We start from the raw sequence: 23266 nt of genomic DNA, 5'->3' as shown, positions 1-23266 counted from the left end.
TCTCAACTGCTTTAGACTCCACTTCAAATACTCTAGGCAGTAGCAACTTAGAAACCTTTTTCTTACACCAACAGTCCAGTTCCCTGGCTGTACTAAGAGCCATGAGCTGCATTAACTGGCATCGGTAAGGCAGACCGAGGAGAATACTATTAATTTCAGATCACCACTACTGGAATTAGTCACTAGATTTTGAGTATTTACTCTTTGGAAAACCACTAATACATGGTTCAGAAGGTATAACAGAGCCTCCCCTGACCAGTCAAATCTTTACTATGGGTAAAACAGCCCAGCCTGGGGAGAATTTAAGTTTTAATTCCAGAAATCTGTCAGAGGTTGCTTGATTGGCAGTTAGTAATCCTGACACTGAAGTTAGTAAGCCAAAGTGGCTTAGTGCACATGAAATCAAAAGGATATTTTTAACAATGTTTAGCTATTATCCACAAGAAATATGGATATGATTATTAATCATATTATTATGATTAAATAAACACATTTAATAACATCTGTGATGAACATACACAAATCCTCAGGCATACCACTCCAAGGAAATAAAAAATAAAATACATTTCTGCAACCTTTCTCAGGTATGGCAGTTTTATTTCATGAAGAATGCACACACACACAGGGCCTCAAAACTGGCGCGTGCTCTGACAAGGACACTCACCAAGGTTCACGCTGCAGGCCAATGGACAGGTTGAGGGCAAAGTATTTCCTCGACTGCTAGCCTAGCATCCTCTCTGTTAGATCAGGCTGAATACATGTTGATTGTTATTGCTAGCCAACAAAAACATTTCTAATGGTTTTTATTTGGCAGCTAGAAACTCTCATACTTACATGAATAGAGTTGTGAGTTATCCATTAAAACAAAGCAAAACGCATCCTACAGCATGCACATTTACACTGTCCAGACGACCTTAAATTTACCCCAGGAACTTCCTAAACTCCCTATTATTTTCCCCTCTGTCATTCTTCCTCTGCTTGCCTGCATTCTCCTCACCAACAGCCTTTTCTTCCAGTACTGTGCATGTTACCAGAACTGGTACACTGAAAAGCAAAGACACCTTTAAGATGTAAATTATATATGCCTGAAAAATATGATACATAAAAATTATATGACTTAAAACTTGTCTATACTCATTAGGACAACTCTCTTCCTTTTAACCGGTATTTAAGCTTGAGTTGTATAGAAGAAACCATGTTGAATATAAATTATATATTGACTGCAACTGCCTGACCCAGCTTTTAAAAACCAAGCTTGAACAGAATAAGAAAATCAATTACTAAAATGGAAGGCAATAGAGGAATTAGCAAATGGTGTGGTAAGTTTTTTGTTTCCCGAAAGATCTCCGCATTACAGGACTGTATACATCCATCTATAAGAGCCTTTGTTCCCCGTCTCACAGAACATGCTTCTCAAGAGACCGAGATAGACCAACGCATCTGTTTGCAATATAACCACTTCTATTGCCCAAGGAAAAAAAAAATCACTAAGCTTGTACTTCATAGAGTGACAAAGTGGTACAAACACATATCAGTTAAAAGTCGACAGAAAACACATAAAACAGAGCTAGAGAAAGCTAAATTCTTCATTAATTTACTATTACCGCCTTCTACACAGCATGTTTAACAGATGACTGGTCTGCATAAACATGGATCAAATACTTAACCCTTGCTGTGGACAACACATTGCACATACTACAATCACAGCTGTTATCAGAAAGCAAGCATCTGTCAAAGAACTGAGGCCCAAAAAACATGCTGCCATGGTGATGGATGCACCATTAGAGCTAATTAGTCAGATTACCTAAAGAACATGTATTTTTATGTTTCATTCACATGTTCATTATGTTTCATACCTTTCTAAAGGTAAATTTTTCCTGCCTCCCCCTGCTACTTTAAAAGCTATTCTAACCAAAGATTTTATTTTGGTTGCTATGGTACATGCTGGCTTATAAATACGATGCTGATTAACATAAATGGATACATATTCCATTTTCAATATTCAAGCAATACCCCCACTCAGCTGGAAGACTGCATACATTAATTAACGAGATGCAGAAGGAACCACCAAAACATTCATCCATTATATAAAATCTGAAACTTTAAACTTCTGCTTAATTAGATTGATTTTTACATTTTGAATAAGTAGACACAGCAGAAAAAAGTCACATTCACTACAATAAAGCCTAAACATAGAACTTTAACAGATTAAACAAACAGAAGAGGAAGCCACTTTTTTTTTTTTGATACTTACAATGTGTAAGAGCTTTAGCACATCCACAAACCTACCAGAAAAGCAAGAAAAAGCAAATAGTTACATTTTAATTGCCCAATTAAAATAAACTGAGTAGCTGTTAAGTTTAGCATTGACACTTACACTTTCTCTGAGCTCATGATCTCCTTGGCAATATGGTAAACCTTTGTCTTCTTTCCAGCTGCCTTACTCTGCAAATAAAATTATATGTTATACTAGGCACCTACAAAAACTGTCATAAAAGTAATTTCAGGCTAGTAGTTCCTCAAATTCGATGTAATTATTCTATAGTTATTTCTAATAAAAACGTTTTATATTGCTTTATAATCTCCTGGCTTTGAAATCTTCTGGCTTTTCAGGATCTGTGAGAAAATCAATTTAGCTTGTAGCTGGAAACAACAACGTTAGTTAAGAGTAGTTTTTCTAACATCATCAGCCTTTCTATTTAATTATTACAGGAAGCACTGATGCTTATAAAAAATGAAGCCCTAGCAAGTGACAACTATTGGTTAGTAAAAGTAGTAAAGTACAGATAATGTTTGATTACTATTCATTTTTTTTCTGATTAATAGAGCAGCAGTAATATTTGCAGTAAACTCAAATGGGTTTCAGGAACATCTTAAAAGAAATACATGTTTTCTTTACTGAAAAAGAAGACGAAAGGAGAAAAATATCACACTAAAGAGAAAAAGTCAGCTTCTGGCCATCTACTAAAGGAGTCACTGAAAAACACAGCAACTGTACTGCAAAGCTGTAGATGCATGAGCCTTGTTGTCTACCCAAAACACTGTGGAGATGACAATGTTTTTTATGTGCACACATTTGACTTCCAAAAAATCAATGCTACTGTTCAACATCAGATAGAAGGAACAGGTATAGCAAAGAAAAAAGGGGGTGTCAGGATACAAATGTGTTTTTCTACACAGCGTAACTCCCATGTATAATTTCCCTCAGATAAAACACCTTTCTCCATAACAGCTCTCATGGTTTGCCATATGCTCCTCTGCTGCCAGCTGTCACCACATCTATTAGATATTCAGGCTTTCACTTCAATGGGCTGCAAAGAAAGAGCGTGGATGAGGAGCTCTGAAACATCACAGGGGAGACAACACGGTGCGATGGAAGTGCTGGGGAGGCTGTTATGAGTACGGTAGCATAATACAGGCATTGAACAGTTTATCTAGAAAAGCAGATATCGGCGGCACTGCATACATGAACCGTTGCTTCGTAAGCACTAGCGTTGCAATATTCATCTGGAGTTTTAGGTCTCCTCTGAACCTATAAACAAGTCTCAAGTGCTGGAAATCAAACCATGGAACTGATAATATTGTTATATTCCAAATAAAAAAGATACCTAGATTAATTTTTTTCATTTGAATTTAATTGACACAGTGCTTAATTACTAAATTAAAATTAATTTCTAAATTTAATAATTTGGTGTTACATGACGTATCTGCAAAATGCATTATTTATTTCATATGCTACATGGATATCTTCACACAGAGCTGGCATTTTACTTCTAAAATTAAACTTATTTATAAAAAAACACTTAGATCTACCCAGTGAGGGTCAATTGGATTCAGGCAAGATTGTAACACCCATTCTCAGGCCCCGATGCCTTTTTAGCATGCACAGCTGACACGCTCCCCTACAAGACTGAATTCACAAGTAACTCGATTATGCAGAGCAAGGTATCTGCCATCACTTGTAGATGTGACACTTGCAAATGAGACGAAAATTAGTATTTTGAGAACAAGATGCTAACACTAAACAATTACAAAACGAAATACCACAGTCTGTTTTCAAGCCCATTTGAAAGACTTTTCACATACCAGCTGGCACTGAAAAGGCCACGTTGCATTTGCTCAGCCAAAGACACCCTGGGCCTAAGAGAGTCTCTAATGGGCGGACTGAAGGGATACAAATCCGGCTCTGAGGCACGGCATTGGGAAGGAACCTTGTAGCTCCTCTAACGGATGAAAAGCATCAAAACAGCCACATGCTTGTGGGAAGGAAAAATAAAAACAAGCCCAGCTGATGATGGACGCAGAGACTGCTTCATTCTCCTCTGCAGCTGCTCTCCCTGTTAGGAAGTTGGCTGTTAATCCCCAGCTGCCGGCCGCACGTGCCATGGGCGGCTGAAGCAAGCCGACGAGCAGATGCTTCACAGCAAGCACTGAATTACTCCATGAAACCTGCCTGAGAAGCTTGTAATGGGAACACTTTCCTGTAAAACTCCATCCTGAGAGGTTGAGGGCATTTCTAGAGGCACACAAGTTAGCTTCCATACAGGTACAGTCCTGCTTAGTTTCACAGGAACAAGCTTTTCCCTCAGCTCCCTTTCCTTCCCCAATTTATTCTTCTCAGAATCATAGAATGGTTTGGGTTGGAAGGGACCTTAAAGATCCATCTAGTTCCAACCCCCCTGCCCTGGGCAGGGACACCTCCCACTAGACCAGGTTGCTCAAAGCCCCATCCAGCCTGGCCTTGAACACTTCCAGGGATGGGGCATCCACAGCTTCTCTGGGCAACCTGTTCCAGTGCCTCACCACCCTCACAGTAAAGAATTTCTTCCTAGAAGATTCAGTTAAACGATATTCAGGTCTGACACATCATCACCAAGCCTTCTCTTCCATCACTAAAAAGTCTCATTGCCTTTGTTGTTTGTTTTTTTTTTTTAATTATTATTCATTTTTAAGGAAAGGAAACAAATATAACTACCATCAAAGGAAACAGAGGTGCTAGGACTGCTGCTGAGGAGAGGTACCGGTCTATGGGCAGAGGCTGGTGTCAGGGCATCCAGGACTGAGGATAAAGTGGGTGTCCCCAAGGGGAGGGATGGAACCCCCAGAACTTCATTTCATTCTAAGTAGGTAGCACTGTCTTCCTGCTCCTCATACAAAGAAGAAATAAAATTAAAATAGGGGAAATCATTACAAGCTGGCACTCACAGAAGCTAGCAGAAGGTCAGACCTCAACCGCAACAGTCAAGTGTGACTTACACCCTCCAAGGGCCATAGAGGTGGCTCTGCAACCCTCCAACGACAGGTCTCGTGTGCGTACACCAATAGTTTCTCCACAGCACCAAAGGAGTGAATTAAGGAACTTAAATGCTGAAAGGCAGGTCGAGCCCTTTGTGTTTCATGCCATTGAAAAGGAAGAACTAAAAACCCGTTGAGTCATCTGTCCCCTGTGTGCCAAGCAGTGATTTGTCAGGTTACTATGCAGAACGTGCAAACGCAAGAAAGCTGTCTGCACAGAAATTGTTACCGGGACACAGCCTTTGCTGCATGGCTGAGACCTCCAAAACAGGACCATCCAGGCAAAAATACAGCTTCCAAGAGATTTTTTTCAGAAGGACTTTCTCAGACCTTGCAACCTTCACCTGGCACCTTTCCTCGAGCTTCACCAAGGCGGACAAATCAAAAGTTGATTTTAAATGTTCAGTGCACAAGAAACATTGTGCACTCTAGGATCTGTGAGGCATAGACAGCCCCATTAAAAGGTATTTACAAGTTTCAAAACTGAAGATCTCTAACCACGTATCTGTGGACGTAACGCTATTAGAGGGGCATGGTAAACAGGTCTACAGCTCCACGACTCAGTGAAAGATTAACATAAACATATTAAATTAAAATTTCAGGAAAAAAATCCACTAAACAATATGAACAATGAAAAGAAATATATAAAGCTATGTTGACTCAATGCTTTTTATTTGAAAATATCCCAAGAGGTTGCAATGTACAAAATAGTGCAAGAGTGAGGAATAGCTTCAGAAGATAAAAATAAAGATACCTGTTTATCTTCTTGAGGATCAGGCTCCCCTTTGCTGGAATCAGAATTTGTGTCATCATCTTCATCAGAACTGTTCATGATATCTTCTTCATCTGACTGAAGATCTCCTATTACCACGTTAGGATGATTGTGGTGGTCTTCTAAGGACCTAAAATTAAAATATGTATAGTCAATAAACTTATACTGTATTTATGTAAAGAGTTTTCTGTTTTACACCACAATAAATGATCTACTTGGTATCAGAAACATTGAAAACAGTAGTGGGTAACCTGAAGATGAGGATGACAGTGGAAGGCTTTTCCACAGCGGACTCGTAACTCTCCAATGTTTTATCTATGCTGGTATTGATACAAAGCTCACTGACAGCAAGCAAAAGCCACAGTATCTTTGAAGTATTTATGTTATTCTTGTCCCTCAGAGTGTGCCTGACAGCAACATTTGATAAATCTATTCCCTTATTGCTATGCACGTATATGGTGCAACATTTGTACTGTGTACCAGAAGGATAAAGAAGGATCATAGCTGTTTTGCTCTCCTCTATCTCACAGCATCAGGAGTTGTTCCAGATATGGTACTCAGACTGGAGCCTTCTGTCTGAAATTTTAGATGCATGTATATACACAGGGTTTTTTCTCAATGCGTACACTAAACAACTGCATCAGGCAAACACTGCATCAGGAACATAGTATAACTGTTCTGTCCAATAATTCCTCTTAAAAACAAGAAAGCAGAACCTTTTGTGATTAAAAACTCCCATCCCCCAGGGATAGACACCTTCCAGGTAGCTGTCAAAGCTATAAAATATAACCTTGTTTTCCTGCTGTACAATGATTACAGAGGTCTCTTTTCATTAGCTTCAGCTGTATTTGCAATACAGAAATTGCATGAGACAGGCACACAACCTTCTTCCTCTAAACAGCCTTGACAACTTCAGTAGAGATTTAAGAAATGCAATTCTAGAAGAAAATCAAAAAGGAGGTAGGGAAAGATAAAGAAGAAAACAGAGACAAGAGGAAACGGAGCCTGAAGTTTTGGTAAAGTTACATAAAACCACAGCAAATCCCTGGGCTCCTACTTTTAATCCTTAAAAATATCTGATAATTGCCAATTACAGTAAAGCTGTGTCTAAATTCACATAACCTGTGTTCAAGGTCTACAAAAAGATGCTGAGATGCCTCAGGCTTATTGTGATATGAGCCACAAGTGATTAGCTGCCCTACAAACCAAAAAGCAAATCCAGAAACCCTTGCCCCCAAGCTGTTGCAGCCAGCAGAGAGCTCACTGCGCTGCTCAACACCTAATTTTGTGCAGCCAACATCTGTCAGGGCTACACACTTCTCCATACAGCTGCCCTCTGCCTCCCGACGCAAGGGATGGTTACGACTGATCTTTTCCTAACTTTGAATCCCAAGAACGCAGGGATGGAGGGCAAGTCTTCAGACTCACCACCTCCAAATGTGATAGTTACCGGAAAGAAAACCTGTCAGCGTGGATCCTATGGGAGGTGGCTGCTGATAACGTGAATAGCAGATGTAAGGAATACTTAGCTGTGTGAAGATGCTCTGGCAGCCACAGCAAGGTGATGATTATTCAGTGCTCAAGGCAGAGTTAAAAAAAACAACAAAACACCACCAATGAAACAACACACAAATGCTGATCACAAAACAGAAATATATTTAGAGATAAAGACAAGATAAGTTGGCCGGCAAACAGACTTTGGTCAGTCACGAAGACATAGAAAAGATTAAAATAGCTTGGTTCTATTAAGACAACACAGGAAGGACTCAGGAAACACCCAAGCAGTTACTGTCTCCCAGAACTGAATGGGGTGGGGGGAGGAAGGAGATTGCAAGCACATCACCGAGTTCAACGAAACCTGGAGCCACCACTGCAGCACCCAGGGTGCAGAGAGACAAGCCATGATTTCAGTTTGGTAATTATCAACTTCACACGGAAAGAGAGCGGCCACCAGGGAGACGAGCATGGAGGACAGCGGCGCATTGAGTACACGAGCGAGGGTTCCCATGGAGCCTCCACCAGCTTCAGGAAGGCAAAAAAACAGGTTTTCACTGGATCTTCCCCTGGAACCTCACTGGCAGGACATTAAGACTTCTGTAGTTACTTGTTAACTTCTTAACTCCTTGCCTAGTCTATCTAACTCAGTGTCAAATGACCTGTTGGCCTGAGAATGTTTATTTTAGCAGATGCCATCTCATATCATTTTATTTTATCGATGATAAACATCTTTATTACATCTGTAGCAGTACATGAGGTAGATATTCCCCCACTTTAGTCAAAACCTGCAACAGAAATAACTACCGCTATTCCTTATTTTACTATGTTACTCGCAGTTTTACCATCCACATCTGTCACTGAATCTACATCTGATACGGGGTATTTTTATTCCCCATTGCAAAATGTATTAAGCGCTTTATCTCTAACCACACTGGAATTCACTTTTTAGTCCCTTATTCATTACTTTTGTTAATGGACATTTTATTGCCCTTTTTCTTATCCTTAATATTTGTTTTAATTGCTGCTTTAATTTCCTTTAACGAAGATTACTTCCCATCAAGAAAACATTTTCACACCTGTGAAATCACAGTTCTTTTGCCTAAGCGTATTCTACAGGATGCCTACTCCCAGATTTTGCTATCGTTTTCCATTTAAACTATTCAGGCAACTGTGCCAAGACTTAAAAGTTTTAGAAAACCTGCCCTTTTTGAAGTCAGAGAAGCATATTTCTAGGTAAGGCTGTATTCTGCTTGCACAAAAGTAACCCCGTTACCGCTGAAGGATGAAGATCAAACTAGCTGGCCTGCGCTGGGTGAAGGATTTTCTAAATGAAAGATCGGCTTATGTAAGAGAAAGTTTCAGTAAAATTAGGATGTTTAGTAAGTGTCCACAAATGAGAGCCACTCACTGCACACTTTTTTTTTTTCTTCTTGTGAATCACAACGTTTAAGCAGCAAGCTCCTTTTCTAGCCTTTGTAGTGCATAAGGACCTACTATTGGTGTAAAGGAAATTATGAGAGCTGAGAGAACTATCTGCCAAATCTGGCCTGCAGTATCTGCCCCATCACTCAAAGCACCTCAGTGCGATCCCTACATGTCTTCATCCTGTATTTGCTCAGCTCACAGCCTAACACAGCCCTCAGGTTCTCCCACCTGATACATTTTATTGAGGGGTTTTTTTGGTGGTGTTTTTTTTAAAAAAAAAAAAAAATAATTCTTCTTTCTTTGTTTTTTAAAGCAAAAACCGCAGTGGGTGATTAGATGATTAAAAATCAAAAGTCAGTTCCCACCCAGCCATTTTCCAGGATCCGACAAGTCGCCAGTTAAGGGACAGGACGCACTACTGTAGCCATGGGCAGATGTACTCCTGGTGCTATCTGTGGCTGTGCCCTCTTCTTCAGAGAAGATGGTGACAAAGTCACTGTGTTGATCTGCCTTTATCAGCCATGTGCTGGAAAACATGTGAGACTCCTTGTACCTTATGCCTTAACCTTTCATCATAAACACTATGGTGTTACTGTCGAAACAGAAAGAAGTTTTGTATTTACTGATTACTCTTTCTGTACTTTTACCTCGGAAGTCATCTCTAACACAAGTGTATATATAGTTCTCTTAAAGTTATCTCTGGATGAAGTGAAATCCCTTGCAGCCTTTAAATGAGTTTGGAAATAGTAGTAAATACTTAAATAAACAGAATCTTTTCTACTACATATCAATTCCCCTTTTCCAAACTACCACAGGCCTGCACTAGTGGTTATTTTTAAGCAGCTCTTCTGATAGGTATTTTGGGGATACTGTGAACTATCTCTATCTTGTTCCCTCTTCATCACGATTCTTTGTCCTACCCACAGCGCTACCGAGAGAAACTTCTGCATTATCAGTCATGTGAAACACCATCACTGCCAACTCAACGTGCTGCCCACTGAGTAAGAATATCTTGCCGTATCTTGTGAGCAAGTTGTCTAAATATAGATGTGGGGCTTTTTTATTTGACACATAAAATGAAAGGATCGTTAGTTTGCCTCGGAATGAACAGTTTATGGGATGAAGCATATACATTGTGCTGTATTTTCCTAATGCGATAGTAAAAAACTAACGAAACAAAACACACCAGTCCTAGTCAGGCATACAGCAAGATCAACTGTCAAAACTTAGGGACTGCCATCAAGCTATTACAGCCAGAAAAATAAATCCCAAACAGCATAAAAACCTCTTATTGTCTTCAAAAGATGAACAAGACTAGTTCAGAGTAGCTTATTTGTATTATTATAGAAGCTTCAAATAAGGTTGAGGCTTCATTTTCAGGCACTGCTGATTTAGACACTGCACAGGACACTATAGCCTGAAGTCACAATTAACATTTCAGTCTCAGTTCCCAATTCATTTAGAAGGCAATTAGTATTTTAAGCTTGACTGAGATGAGTCAGAGATTCTCTGCCATGGAATGCCCCAACATTAAGTATTTTATAGTATATTGGAATTACTTCAAGTGTTAGCATTGCCATAACTACTAAAAAGCAAGTTTCCACAGGTCCAAAGTAGTTGTTAAAATAGATTCATCCACTGAACCTGCTGCTTTACACACATTTCCTTGTGATCATCATTATTTTTAGATGTTTTTTCTACTTCCAGCAAGTAATCAAAAATATATAGGACTGCCAAATGAACAGAACCTTGCATACAACCCTCTGCTAAATTCTTCTTTTCTCATCCTTTCATTATTTTAAAAGGAGTGTCCACTCTACTCGGCTTTTTGTAGGAGCGTCTCAGCATCTTTATTGTTCTTCTAGCTCTTCCTCCAGTATTTCATTGCATTTTTGTGGGTATTTCTGTTTGTTAATTTTTTAAGAAAGCCTTCAACATACAGGCAAAATTACACAAACTAAAGTTCCTACTCAACTACAAAATACACACCAAAACATCAGAGAGCAAATAAGCATATCCTACTATAACATTTCATCTCAAACCCTTTTTGTATCATTACAGCATTTCAGAACCCTTTCACAGCTGCTTGCATCTAACTTTCCTCCAGAGAGGTAACTATTGGTGGCTCATCCATTTTCAGATTTTAATATCACCAGTCCCTGCAATCAATTTCAATAATTAAGGCATGTTCGGCTGCCTTTTTTTTTTTTTTTTTTTTTTAAAGACCTAAAAGCACACCGTCTCTCTGCAGAGGCAACAGCTGATAAGGCTGTTATATATTTTCATAGTGCCTCATAATTGTAGTAGCTGTAGGAAAGGCAGCAAGCCTCACTGATCGAATCCCTCAATGGATCCTAGCTGTATGCTTCTGGGAAATTCCAAGGATAAAAGACTTAAAAGACTAAAGGAAAAAAGAAAAGAAAAAAAACTTCTTGGCATCTTTTCTGTTAGGTCCTATCTAAATTCAGAATCTCTCTTTTGAGGAACAAAGAAGGGCTGTAAATATAGAAATAAAGTTAAGATCCTGAGCGATTTAAGAAGCAATTATCTGATTTGGGTGCTCAAGACAACAGAAGATGCTCTTAGAAAGCCAAAGCAAAAGTGAAATTATTGCTTGGTTAATAATAGCTTGATTTTGTTTAGTGTACTTCCTTTTGCTTTAATTTAATACTTTTTATTTAAGACAGTTCAATGTCTTCAGCATGCATTTATTTATTTACTGCAGGTTTTTGGAAAAAAGGAAATCAGTTCTAGAAAGCAAGCATACTTGTCAAAGCACAAAGATAATAATGAATGCTAACCAAGATCACTAGGGAGCTCCTATGGAAGTTTTAAGAAAATATATGACGGCATTACTGATCAGCAAGATTAATAAAGGCATCAGTTATTGTACTTTTTGGATGAGGTACTTTTTGCTGCAATACCTCAGCTCTACAACCATCCCCAAGAAGCCAACATGCCCACATTTCCTTTCACAAACCGGTCTGAAAAGCATAAAGATGAACCTCATATCACTCCAGATGCACCTGGACCCTAACCCATCATATTCACCTCATTATTTAAACTTCAGATTCTCTGAACAATGCTGACTGTCCATCATTATAGCTAAAAAATTCCCTCCCTCATCGTCCTCTTCATGTCCCCCTGCTTTTCATTTCTCCTTCATGCATACCGGACCATTAAGCAGTAAATGAGGATGAAATGCAGCCTGGACCAGGTGGCTTACGTATCTGAGTTATTCCTACGGCATCAGTCACCTCTCTGGTTTAATGACAGATGCACAGATGGAAAGAGCTGAAGCTGAGATCACGTCTCTCCTCTCTAGGTGCAGTGGGAGAACAGCTGGTGGATACCAGAGCCTGTGGCTCTCGCGGTGCTGGCTTGGCTGCCAGTGCTGGGGACTGGTTGCCTTATTGCAGCCAAGCTGCTTGGGCTTCAACTTCTCTGCCAAAAATGGTGCTTTTTCACAGCTAGAGAGGGAGATAGCAAGGTGTCCTCTCAAACAGGATTTTACACGATAGCAGTAAAGTTATGCCATTCTTCTGCAGTGACAACTCAATGATTTTAGTAAGTTCTTTGTGTTATTAGTCCTAATAACAACAAAAAAGGCAAGAGACCAGGAGTTTTTATTGGTCTGATGCTAAGGAACACAACAGGCAGTTAATCTCAATCTCCCTTTTATTTATACTTTTAAGACCACCTGAGCAGATCGCGCCTGTGATATTCATGAGTTCCTTTTGTGAGCTACCCTTCCGTAGGTGACGTGTCTGAGGAACGACACAGACCTCTACAACAGTCTTTTAAAAAAAAGTACCACAAAACAAGAGGCAAACAAACTAGACCAATGAATCCACGATTATTTGCGTCACTTATAACTATTGCGCTATATTCTCTCTGGGCACTTTAAGGATACAATTACAAACACAAACACTCCTCAAGAATCACAGCTAGAAAACAGAAACAACCCACATCCAGCTGAGCAACTCCAGTGGAAAATGGTTTGCGCACATCAGGTTACTTTTTTGAAATGCAATTTAAAGACTTCAAGCATTCCAACAGAATTATTTTAAGCAATATTGTATGCAGTGTATGCATGCATAAGCATCTATGTATTTTTTAGGAAGTCAGGACCCTTGATGTCAAAAGAGAAGCTCAAGGCCATCGATTTAAAATGGATTTTGGTTCAGAGCCACTTGTACTTCGAAAGGTGTCTGCTGCCTGCTGGGCGAAGGGCTGGCTGCAGAGACAGCCCAGGTGGGAACGCCGGGAGTTTGCTCCTGCCAAGAGAAACTCCAACAACGATCCTCTTTGTCCCGGTCTTTACCTCTGGCGTTCCCTGCTCACACCTGGTTTTTCTGGGCAAGGAGGATATCACAAACACTGCCGAGAGCTGCCACCACATTTAGCCTGTTAGATCATGCCACTGGCAGCTCCCTCCATACTTGGCTGAGCATGTCGCAAACTGCAGCACCTGACTTGCTGGAACCGAGTTATCCAAGTCTTTGCAGCCAGCAGCATCTAGTTCACTATTTGTTATCCTCAGGCCAAGACAGCACTTATTTCTTTCCTCAACAGGAAGAAAAAAATAAATCTGACTCGTGCTCGAAGCAAAAAAATAAGCAAGGCATTTGTCATATGTGTTTCATACTTGAATCAATTTTGTGTCTTTTCTTCTTTCAAGCAATCCATTCCGTCCGTCACGTTATTTCAGGCATACTATGATCAGTACAGTTGTGAGCGTACTTCATTGCACAATGTCCTGGTTTGAGTGACACAGGACTAGTTTCTAGTCTAATGCTTGGGAAAACGGCACTTTTAGAAGACTCTAGTGTCTGAATTTTTGGAAATACTTACTTTATAGCCAGCTAGGCTATGTGGGATTCAAGGTCTCAATGTTTTCGAGTTAGCCAGGTGTGGGGGACAAGGAGAAGCAAGACCTGGGCACTTGACCCAAAATGGCCAACAGGATTATGTCATACCATGAACATCCCATTCGATATAAATTAGAAAGTTTGCTACGAAGTTCTCTCTCCTCCTCTGATGGCTGTGGTCCAAAGAACTCCTTGCCCCGGTGCCAGACCCCTGAGCCCTTCCTTTCCTCCCAAAGCCGTAGCGCTCACAGTGTCCGACACTTGCTGTCCACTGCTGGGAGTGCACAGCTTCTACTGATAGAATGGGCTGAGTATAATCCTTGTGTGTTTTATATTGGTATTGGGATCAGTATTGGTTCTTTAGTGTTATTAATGTTAATTATTTAGTCTTATCCTATTAAAGCTGTTGATATTTCAGCCCTCAGGTTTCCTTATTTTTTCCCCTGTTTCCCTTCCCAGGTGGGGTGGGGTCCTTGGGTGATAGATTATTGTCTAAATAATCTAAAAATTAGATTATTGTCTAAATGACAACAAATTTTTGTGGGTTACTCAAACCATAACACATAATTTTAAAAAGCAAAAAGAAACAGGAAAAAAAAAAAAGGTGCAAACAGCTCTCAGATTATCTCCATATTTAGCTGCGATTTGAAAAAAGGAGCTCCCGCGGCCAGAGGCGCCCAAGGAAGGCTCTCGCCACAGGCAGCCTTCCATGCTCACAGGAGCAACCTTCTGCGAGACCATTTGTTGACAATTCCTCAATCCCTTGGAAAGTTCAACATAAACACACACACATGCTTCAGATGTTTCCACACTCGCTATAGAAAAGCCACAGTTTAAAAAAAAAAAAAAAAAAAAAAAGTCTCAGTTTTTCTTCGAGAAAACTGTTGCCCACAATGGGCCAGTTCAGCTCCAGAGCAGCGTGGCACGGCCGCCCTCGTGACAAGCAGGAGAGACGGTGGCATCGCTGGGACGGCGCCAGCAACGGTGAGTGCCAAAAGGACGTTATGCCCACGTAGCAGAATATAGTCCAAGAGGATACAGGGAGACAGGCCTGAGCATTGGTTCTGGAAAGTGAAACGCTGTGGCAAAGCCCAGGGATTTAAACCATTGCCTGGAGACTCGAACGAGGAAAGTAGTTGCTGCATCAATTCTTCCCATCTCCACCCAAAGCTGTGAGGAATTACCTCCCTCCCAGGGTAGGTAAAGCGGGAAGTCTTTGCAGAATTTACAGCTTTTTGCCTTCCCTTACTAATTCTCGTTTCCAGCCCTACTTCATAGGGAGAGGTGCACATCAACAGTGCTCACAGCCAAGACTTTTGGAAAAAAAACTCCTGGCATGGGAGTGAAAACAAACAATATAAAAAAGGACCACCAAAATACAGTGCTTATTTACAGTCAGGACCTGCTGTTCTAACTTCTCTCAATTCACAAAGCAGACCCTAGTGGGAAAACGTTTACTGGGAAAGGACAGCAGGATCAGAAGAAAAATAACACTTTCCAGTCACATAAAAAAAGAAAAACCAACAACAACAACTCCAGCACATACTGAATAGACTTCTAGAAGACTATAATAAAAATGTGACAAAAATCTCAAATCAAATGCATCAAATAGGAAAGGGAAAACTTAGACCAAGCGAGAATCAAATCTCCCATTAATACCCATTTCAAACAAAATTGTCATGGTAGCCCTGGCAAAGTAAAGACATTCTAATGTTCAACTGCTTCAGCTCCACTAAAATCAAAGTTAATGCAAGGCCCTAAATATCTTCTATATTGACGGATCATTATTTTTATGTTTTTGGTGACTTTATCCCTGAAATCAGGGCTGTAATACCTCACTTCAATGGTTCGTTCAGTTGCTCGTTCAATTTCGAAATAATACACAATCTGTTGCACTCCATCTTTTACACGTCAGATACCAAGAAGATGACAAAAGAAAGCCAAGTAGCAAAGTACTCAAAAGGTTGTCACCTAGATTTAAAAAAAACATGGAGTGACTTAAACACAAAACTGTCTGCATGCACAGGAGCTGATGCAGTTTCCTGGGCAGTCTGCCGAAAAAGAGAGGTTGAAATAGTTTCGTTGAAACCAACACTCAATAGCTTTCAAGACTGGACTTATGCTCTCTCTTCCTCTAATCTTTTGCGCAGATTAGAAGAATGGGATTTTGACACTTCTAAACTTCTCATCTCATCTCAAAATCAATACAGAACATCTGACCCCCAGGAACATCGCTGCGGGGGGAAAAAACCCAAAACAGAAAAATCAGCTGAACTCTGCACCGTTGAAATCACCAAGTCATAAGGCTCAAGTTGTAGCTATCAAAATGGCAATTTTGATAAAAACTCCTTTTATTTATTTACATGCATCTTAAGAGAATTTTTTTAGTCCACTTCTGCTTGAGTGGAGCAGTTTTTCATAAGCACAAAGATATTTTAAGGAAAAATTAAAACTTACGTAAACTTAATATTTTCAACAGAAACTTCTTGTATTCTAGCATCTAAAATAAAACCTGCATTCCTTAACCTAAATTTTGCCTAGTGCATTGAAACAACATATCTGCATAGTTTTGTAAGTCTATTCATTAAAACATCTTTAACTGGATCAAATATAAATGTTGGGTAAATAAGGCGTATTAATATCACTGTTGGCATTTAAATAAAATTGTAATTAATATTTTGGTTGCTTTCTTTCCAACATTTATTTTATGCCCCTCAAAAATCTTACTGTTTTACCTATACGATTACATTAGACCTTGCTGCAGTTAAAATATCACCATAACCAGAGTACTACAGAGCTTCACAAGCACATTTCCTGAGCCAACGCTGAAAATAACCCACAGGAAAAGGCTGTTGTTGAGCATATAAATGGGTCTTTCATCAATCCTCATGTCACATTTGACTCTCCACTCTACATCTGAGGTACGCTCTGGAGCTACATTTCTTTAACCTGCAATTTATACCACGGTTGGCAACCAGAGACGGAGCGCACGTGTTGGAGGCCAGTATCAGGTGACAAACACGCAATGCTAAGTGAGCTTCCCCCATCTAAAGGAAAAGGAAATACATATAAAGAATGCTGAAATTAGGAAAAAAACAGACGTGGAATAAAAGAGGAAAGAAAAAGATAAAGCGTTGGAGATTGACTGAAGAAAGTGCGTGACACCCGAGTTCCTGTTGTCCATAAACAGGGGGGTTAGGAAGCAGGCGAAAGGACACAGGGTTTTTAACGCGCTGCTTTGCTTACTTCAGGCTCCCCCCATCACACCGAGCCGCCCTTCGGCTAAAGGCGAGAGGCGACATGTCGAGCTGAGGCAACGTCACTGGGAGGAAGGACGAGGACATCCTTGTATTGTACCGGGGGATCGATGGGAATAGCATAGTTAGGGCATTTTCGCCATCTGCTGTGAGCACTTCTTTGGTGGGAAATGAAGGATAGAGCAGTTTATTGCTTGGCTTGTTGCACTGACCCTCAAAACGTCTCTTTTAATGCATACGGACTTCATGTGCTCCAAGGTTAACATGATGTAATTTTCTAGATTGCGCCAAGACGATGACAAAAGTAACCACCAAACCTTTCGCAGAGCAACAGAGGGGTTCACCCAGCAGCTGGGCAACGCACCCACCAGTGCCTGCCTCATCACCACCATCAGCTTTGTCCCCCTCATACTCACAAACACACCCGGCCCCAGCTACACGCAGTAAAAAGATAATGTCAAGAACTTAAACCACATCTGTTTTTATGTGGCACTTGTAATACCTTCGGATAAATTCTAAGCGTTTCATTATTGCACCTCCAACTCCATCAAAAGTTTCCCTGTGTGCTGTGGCGGTATCAACCTGCTTCATCCATCTCTTTCTTTTACCAAAATCAATAGGGATTCCTCCCCCCTTGAAAAGAGGGAGGAAAGAAATGCCAAAGACAAAAATTCTCTTTCATGACCATCTCTGAGATCTTCACAATTGTTTTTCTTTCAGAAGACCTTTCCAACCTTTTCAAGACTGGATTGTGTACTAGAATAATGGACTTGGTATTGGAATTCTCTAACTCCTTTCTCTCCTTCATTGGAGAGGGAGAACATCACTCAGAATCTTTCCCCAACATCAAAACAGATTAAATTAACACATCTCAAACACATTTGCAAAAGCGCGTGTCAAGATTCTTTCAAAGCAAGAAAGTTCCTATTTGTTCTGATTAAAAACAAAACAAAACAAAGGGATCAGCATATTTCTCCCAGATTACTTTAGAAGATTTAAGTATTTCTGTTTTCCCAGAGTGCATGTCTTCTTCTTACAATATATGCATTTTATCTCAAGTTGTATAGTAGACTAAACTATAAAGCTGTATGACCAAAAGCCACCCCAACACTAAGGAAAAGTCCTTTGCTTCCTGGAAAAGCAGACCATGGAGACACTGACTTGCATAAAGACTCTTGGCAAGGAAAGAAAAAAAAATAAAATCCCCAAACGCACCATATGCTTTCCTGAGGAAAAAAAAAATTCACTGCAAGTCTTTCATGTAGTTTCACTGCCACCCTAGTAGTATAAAATAATTAACTTGACACTAGAAAATAGTCTGAATAATTCCAGACCCAAGGTCACTTATTTGAGTAACCCTCAGGAAAGAGAAGGAGCTCCGAGAGTGGTGTGCAGCCCCAGGATGAGGGTCCCACCACCTGCATACACCCAATTCCTTCCCAGTCCTTGTGTCAGAACATCGTTATTCCCAAGCAACGGTGCTCCCAACATTTCCATTTCTCACCAATTTGGACCCTGATTAGACACCCCATAGCCCATAAAATAGCAAAATGCGAGAAATCAGCAAGACATCACATTCCTCATGTCCGGTAGCCAAGAATTGCTTTGTCCATTCCCTGCTCCCAAGCGGCAGAGCCGGGGACTGCCAGATCAGCTTTGCATTCAGCCTGGCGGGGGACGGGAAGCGGAGATCCCAGCCATCTGACTCACTCTCTACTGACAAGCCCTCGGAGTTGGCAGAAGCCTACCAGCTGCATAACATGTACGTGAGAAAGCGAGGGGGAAAGAAAAAGGCAGGCTCAAGGAAGCAGAATACAAGAAGCAAGCCAGTGATAACACATGACTGAAGATAACGAAGTCTGATAGGAAACCTAAATAGCATATTATCAAAGCTCTTCCATTAAAACCTGAGGTGCAACTGCAGAGAAAGAATTTATCATCTAACGAAGGAAGGGCAGAAGCCAGCTAGAAGCACAGGGGGAGACAGGAAGACAGGGCAAGACTGCAGAGCTGATGGAGGAAAAGGAACCTGACTTCTTCAGATCAGAAACTAATCCATTATCGTCTTTACAAAACAGATGAAATCCAAAAGATCTACATACCTGGCCTCTACTTATCAGGAAATTATATCCTTCAATAAAATTCAGTAAAAAGAAAATGTGGTTTTTAATGACTAAATGTAACACTTTCAATACCTAAAATGTATTTTGTACATTCAAATCTCAGCATAAGCATTTGAAAACCGTTTTAAATACTATTTAGACCCCGCAGTATTTTATGAATGTAGTTTTTCTCTTGAAATGTTTTTCAATGGGAATTTTGCAACTGCAGAAATAAACCCTTCCCTAACATAGCCAATCCCTAAATGACAACACATTTATCTGGTGCAATACTGCTCATCAGAACCATGTCTCAACCCTAAATTCAGTACATCAAAGAGGAATTGGTATCAAAGCAAAGTGCTTAGCCACGCAGATTTCAATACTAAATTCAATATTCCAGGAAGGCTTTCATGGACACTTAATTGACCTCTGGGGACCCAGTCACCAAAGCAGAATTTAGCCCGGAAAACTAAACTTACGTTTTGCATTGAGATGTTCTTTCAATGGATTATTCTAAATCAGCAGGGGTGGGGAAAATAGGAAGCAGTATTTAGTTAAACCAACATTAAGAGCTCAAAGGATTGTTACCATGTGGCACACCCCCCCAGCCCTTTCCAAAGAAAAATCCTAGCTGGAAACACAACTCCTCTATAAATTTCGTCAAAATCAATCAGCAGTCATGTACATTTGCAACGTCTTGCAGGAACAGTCAAAAGCAGCCAGTAAATACAATATGCTATTCCCTGAAGGGTGAGGGAGCAGACTCACTCAACCTGAAGTACAATTCTCTTGCCTAGAACAACATAACAAACATGAAAAGGAAGCCCACAAGATCCAGAGAAGTTTAAGTTTCTGTTTTCTGCAGCATGACAGATCTTCCAAGGCACGTCCACCATTCCTTTGTATCTTTAGATTACTGGACAAATTTTACTTTTGGTTTTAAGGAGGATTTTGCTGTCCTCCTCAGAATAAAGGTTTGTCACTAAAAAGAGGATTCTTTTTATTTCTCTTTCATTAGGAGGCTTTAAAAAAAAATGGTGTTACTTCAAAACAGAGCCATCTCAACCACTGGTCTCTGACAAGATTAAAATGAATTGTGGTAGGACCAGCAGCACTGACTTTTCACTTTTTGGACCTGAACCGCTCGTTTCTCAAAAACACACACACAAAGAGATGCTTTCCCTGCTGTTATCTGCAACTGGATAATGATATTTAAAACTTCTTTTACATTTAACAGTACATTTTCTATCCCACAGCATCTATTCTTCCCTCACTTAGTTTACAGAGTTCTCATAATAATACATTCGCTTTCATTATCTATTTTAAATTGGTAGTTAAACAGGTAGACTAGGACCAAATAAGCAATCCCTTAAAATCATTTCAAGAGATCTCTTTTTTCAATAGTGGAAACAAAACATGGACTATCTGCTCCCAAGGTATTGTCATTACTTTCTTTATTGAGAATATTCCCCTGAACTACTTAAGACAAGCACAATCCATCAGTTTCCCATCAACAGCATCTGTCTCACCTCAGTGGTTCACACGCTGTATCAGGACCCTGGTTCTCCACCTTTCAAAGCCAAGCCCACCTTCAGTGGAAGGGAGGGTAACATCAAACAACTCAAAAACCAAGTGGTAAGTGACAAATGATATACCATTAATTACCCAGGCCCGCCATTTGCATTTAAATCCCTGTGGGAAGGCCAAAGCAAACAAAATGTATCTGAATTTAATAAGAAATATGAATTTAGGATAAGAGTGTCAGAAGCTATTACCATTCTCCATTAAAGCATACTGGTTTCACCAGATGAGATCGGGAAGAAATTCCTCAGTAACCACCAAAGCACTGGGGACATTATGAAAATTTTATTTCTTCCTCCAGAAAGAAATGTAATATGGGGTAAAGACACCACCAAACTCTTCTGGTTATGGCATGCCTGGCGTTCAGACATAATATACTGCGTATATTGTATTACGACTAGAAGTGTAGGCAATCAGTCTATGAATTTCTCAGAATAACAATCTCATTTGTACGTTGGCTTTAATCATAAGATAATTTGCTTTGAGATCCCCATTAGCAGTGCATTACAGGAGTTTTATGTGCCATGATCTACGAAGAAGAGCTAAGTGCGTGTTCTGACAGGCTGGGGAAAACGCGAGCAGTAATTATTTCAATAACATCCGCGCTGTTTCTCTAACCGGTTTTATAATACCACCTGGCCCAGGAAATGATAAAAGGCTCTGAGAGAATTATGCAGAAAAGGTAGGATGACATTGATAAAGAAGCTTCAAAGGATTTGAGATAACAACGGATGGGAAAACTGGAGCAGCTGCCTGCCGGGCTCCGTCCGGGCAAGGACCCTTACACCACCTCACAAGCCAGAGCCAAAACGAGCATCTGTACCTGCTCTTCCAGCAGCAGATGATCCAGGTCAGGAGACCACTGCCCCATTGTGTCCCTTTTTTCCCTAGGAATTTCTTTGTTCCCTGAGATCTACTGACATAACTGCACACATTAATTGTTTCCTAAGGTAGTTTCTGGCTATGTATTCTAATTTAAAATAAACACTTACATAAAGGGTTCTGGATACAGTTTTCTATGGTGTGCTTTTAAAAGAAAAAACACAACACAAACCCAGTTATGTCAACAACATCCAGCTGAGGGAGCAGGTATTGTTGCAGATGTAGCAGGGTGCAAGAGATCATTTAAACCCTTAAAACACCATTGGTACCAGGGAAGGTTTGTGTGGATAGGGAATAAATATATACCTCTCATGCTCAGCCAGGTGAGAAAACTACAGAATTTCACCCAAGGAGCAACTGCAGTCTCATGCCTACCATACTTCATATAGCAAAACAGTCCTTCTCTTTTCCTGAAGCCAAGACATATGTTCATCTGACCCAAAACCACAACACAAACCAAAACAGAACACATAAACACATAAAATAAAATAGACCCTTATTTAAGTTTGGTCTCACCCTTCTTAGGTAAATCAATTCAAGGGAATGCTAAGAGAGCCCGGTCAAAATCCCCAAAAGATAGCCAAACCAACTTAAACAAAAATCATACACTTAGTCAGGAACTTAAACTATACCAACACAAAACCAAGAAACGCCCTACTGTAAACAAGAAAAATAGTGAAAACAAACAGGAATAAATATACTACTACCGAGCCCGTAACCAGAAATCTACTTCCTATAATAAGGCTTCGTGCTTTCCATCAAACAGTCAACAAAAGTTGAGGATATCAAATCTATAAACAATTATTAATAGAGGATGCCACTTAAAATATTTGTCTCCTCCTATGCAAGAGAACATGCTCCCCTGAAGAATGGCCAGCTCTCAGATTCCTTGGAGCATGCGCTTGCTACACACACCCCCAAAATAAAAAGAAGCTTAGTAACTCCCAGTGAAAAATTAAGTTAAATGTGACTATAAGCTAGCTCATTTATTTTTGTCAATAGGCATATACTCTCAACACTGTAAAGAAGTTTGCTGGGGACTCTGAAACATACAGCCTGCATATTTCATTCAAATCCTTATTGCTGGTTTGAGATAAATCTTGAGGATCTGTACGACCAACTGATTAGCTGAAGTTAGGAAGTTAAGTAATACAGTGCTGGATCAAAACAATGCTTTGCCTGTTAAAACACTCTGGCAGACACAGTAAGCAATGCTATTTAGGGAGAACATACGAGCCTGGACACTTTTTGTGGCCGGTTCCTCTTCCCAACATTTGCAATCACAGTATTACAATTATTAAAAGATCTGCTCCTGCCTATGCCATTATGCATTATGCATCTGTTTTGGACATATCTATGAATCGGTCCAAGCCCTTTTCGAATCTGCTGATGTTATCTGTCTCCACCACCTCCTGAGACAACGAAACTCAGCAGCAACCTGCAGAGTCACCAGACCCCATCTTTCAGTAATATTCTGTCTGAGTCACACAGAACTCACACTACTACCACCTTCGCAGGGAGCACAGGGAGATACAGAAGACTGTTTATATTCAGGGAGGCAATATCTTCTGTTATACCCAAGAA

The 23266-nt window shown here is 40.2% G+C and overlaps 1 protein-coding gene across 3 annotated transcripts in view; it reads right to left on the bottom strand.

Moving 5' to 3' along the window:
* FGD6 (FYVE, RhoGEF and PH domain containing 6) overlaps positions 1-23266 on the bottom strand; it is a 74669-nt gene that overhangs the window by 38634 nt on the left and 12769 nt on the right. For all 3 annotated transcript variants that reach the window (XR_008467210.1, XM_054207433.1, XM_054207447.1), the window contains exons 3-5: positions 6050-6197; positions 2378-2445; positions 2255-2285 (exon numbers count right to left, since the gene is read on the bottom strand). Coding sequence is in view for 2 of the 3 variants with exons in the window: in XM_054207433.1 (XP_054063408.1) it covers positions 2255-2285; positions 2378-2445; positions 6050-6197 (247 nt within the window). In the remaining variant the exon portion in view is untranslated. The remainder of the gene's footprint in view (positions 1-2254; positions 2286-2377; positions 2446-6049; positions 6198-23266) is intronic.

Source organism: Rissa tridactyla, chromosome 1 (assembly GCF_028500815.1).
Source record: "Rissa tridactyla isolate bRisTri1 chromosome 1, bRisTri1.patW.cur.20221130, whole genome shotgun sequence".
Taxonomy (NCBI): domain Eukaryota; kingdom Metazoa; phylum Chordata; class Aves; order Charadriiformes; family Laridae; genus Rissa; species Rissa tridactyla.
This window is presented reverse-complemented; position numbering and strand designations above follow the sequence as displayed.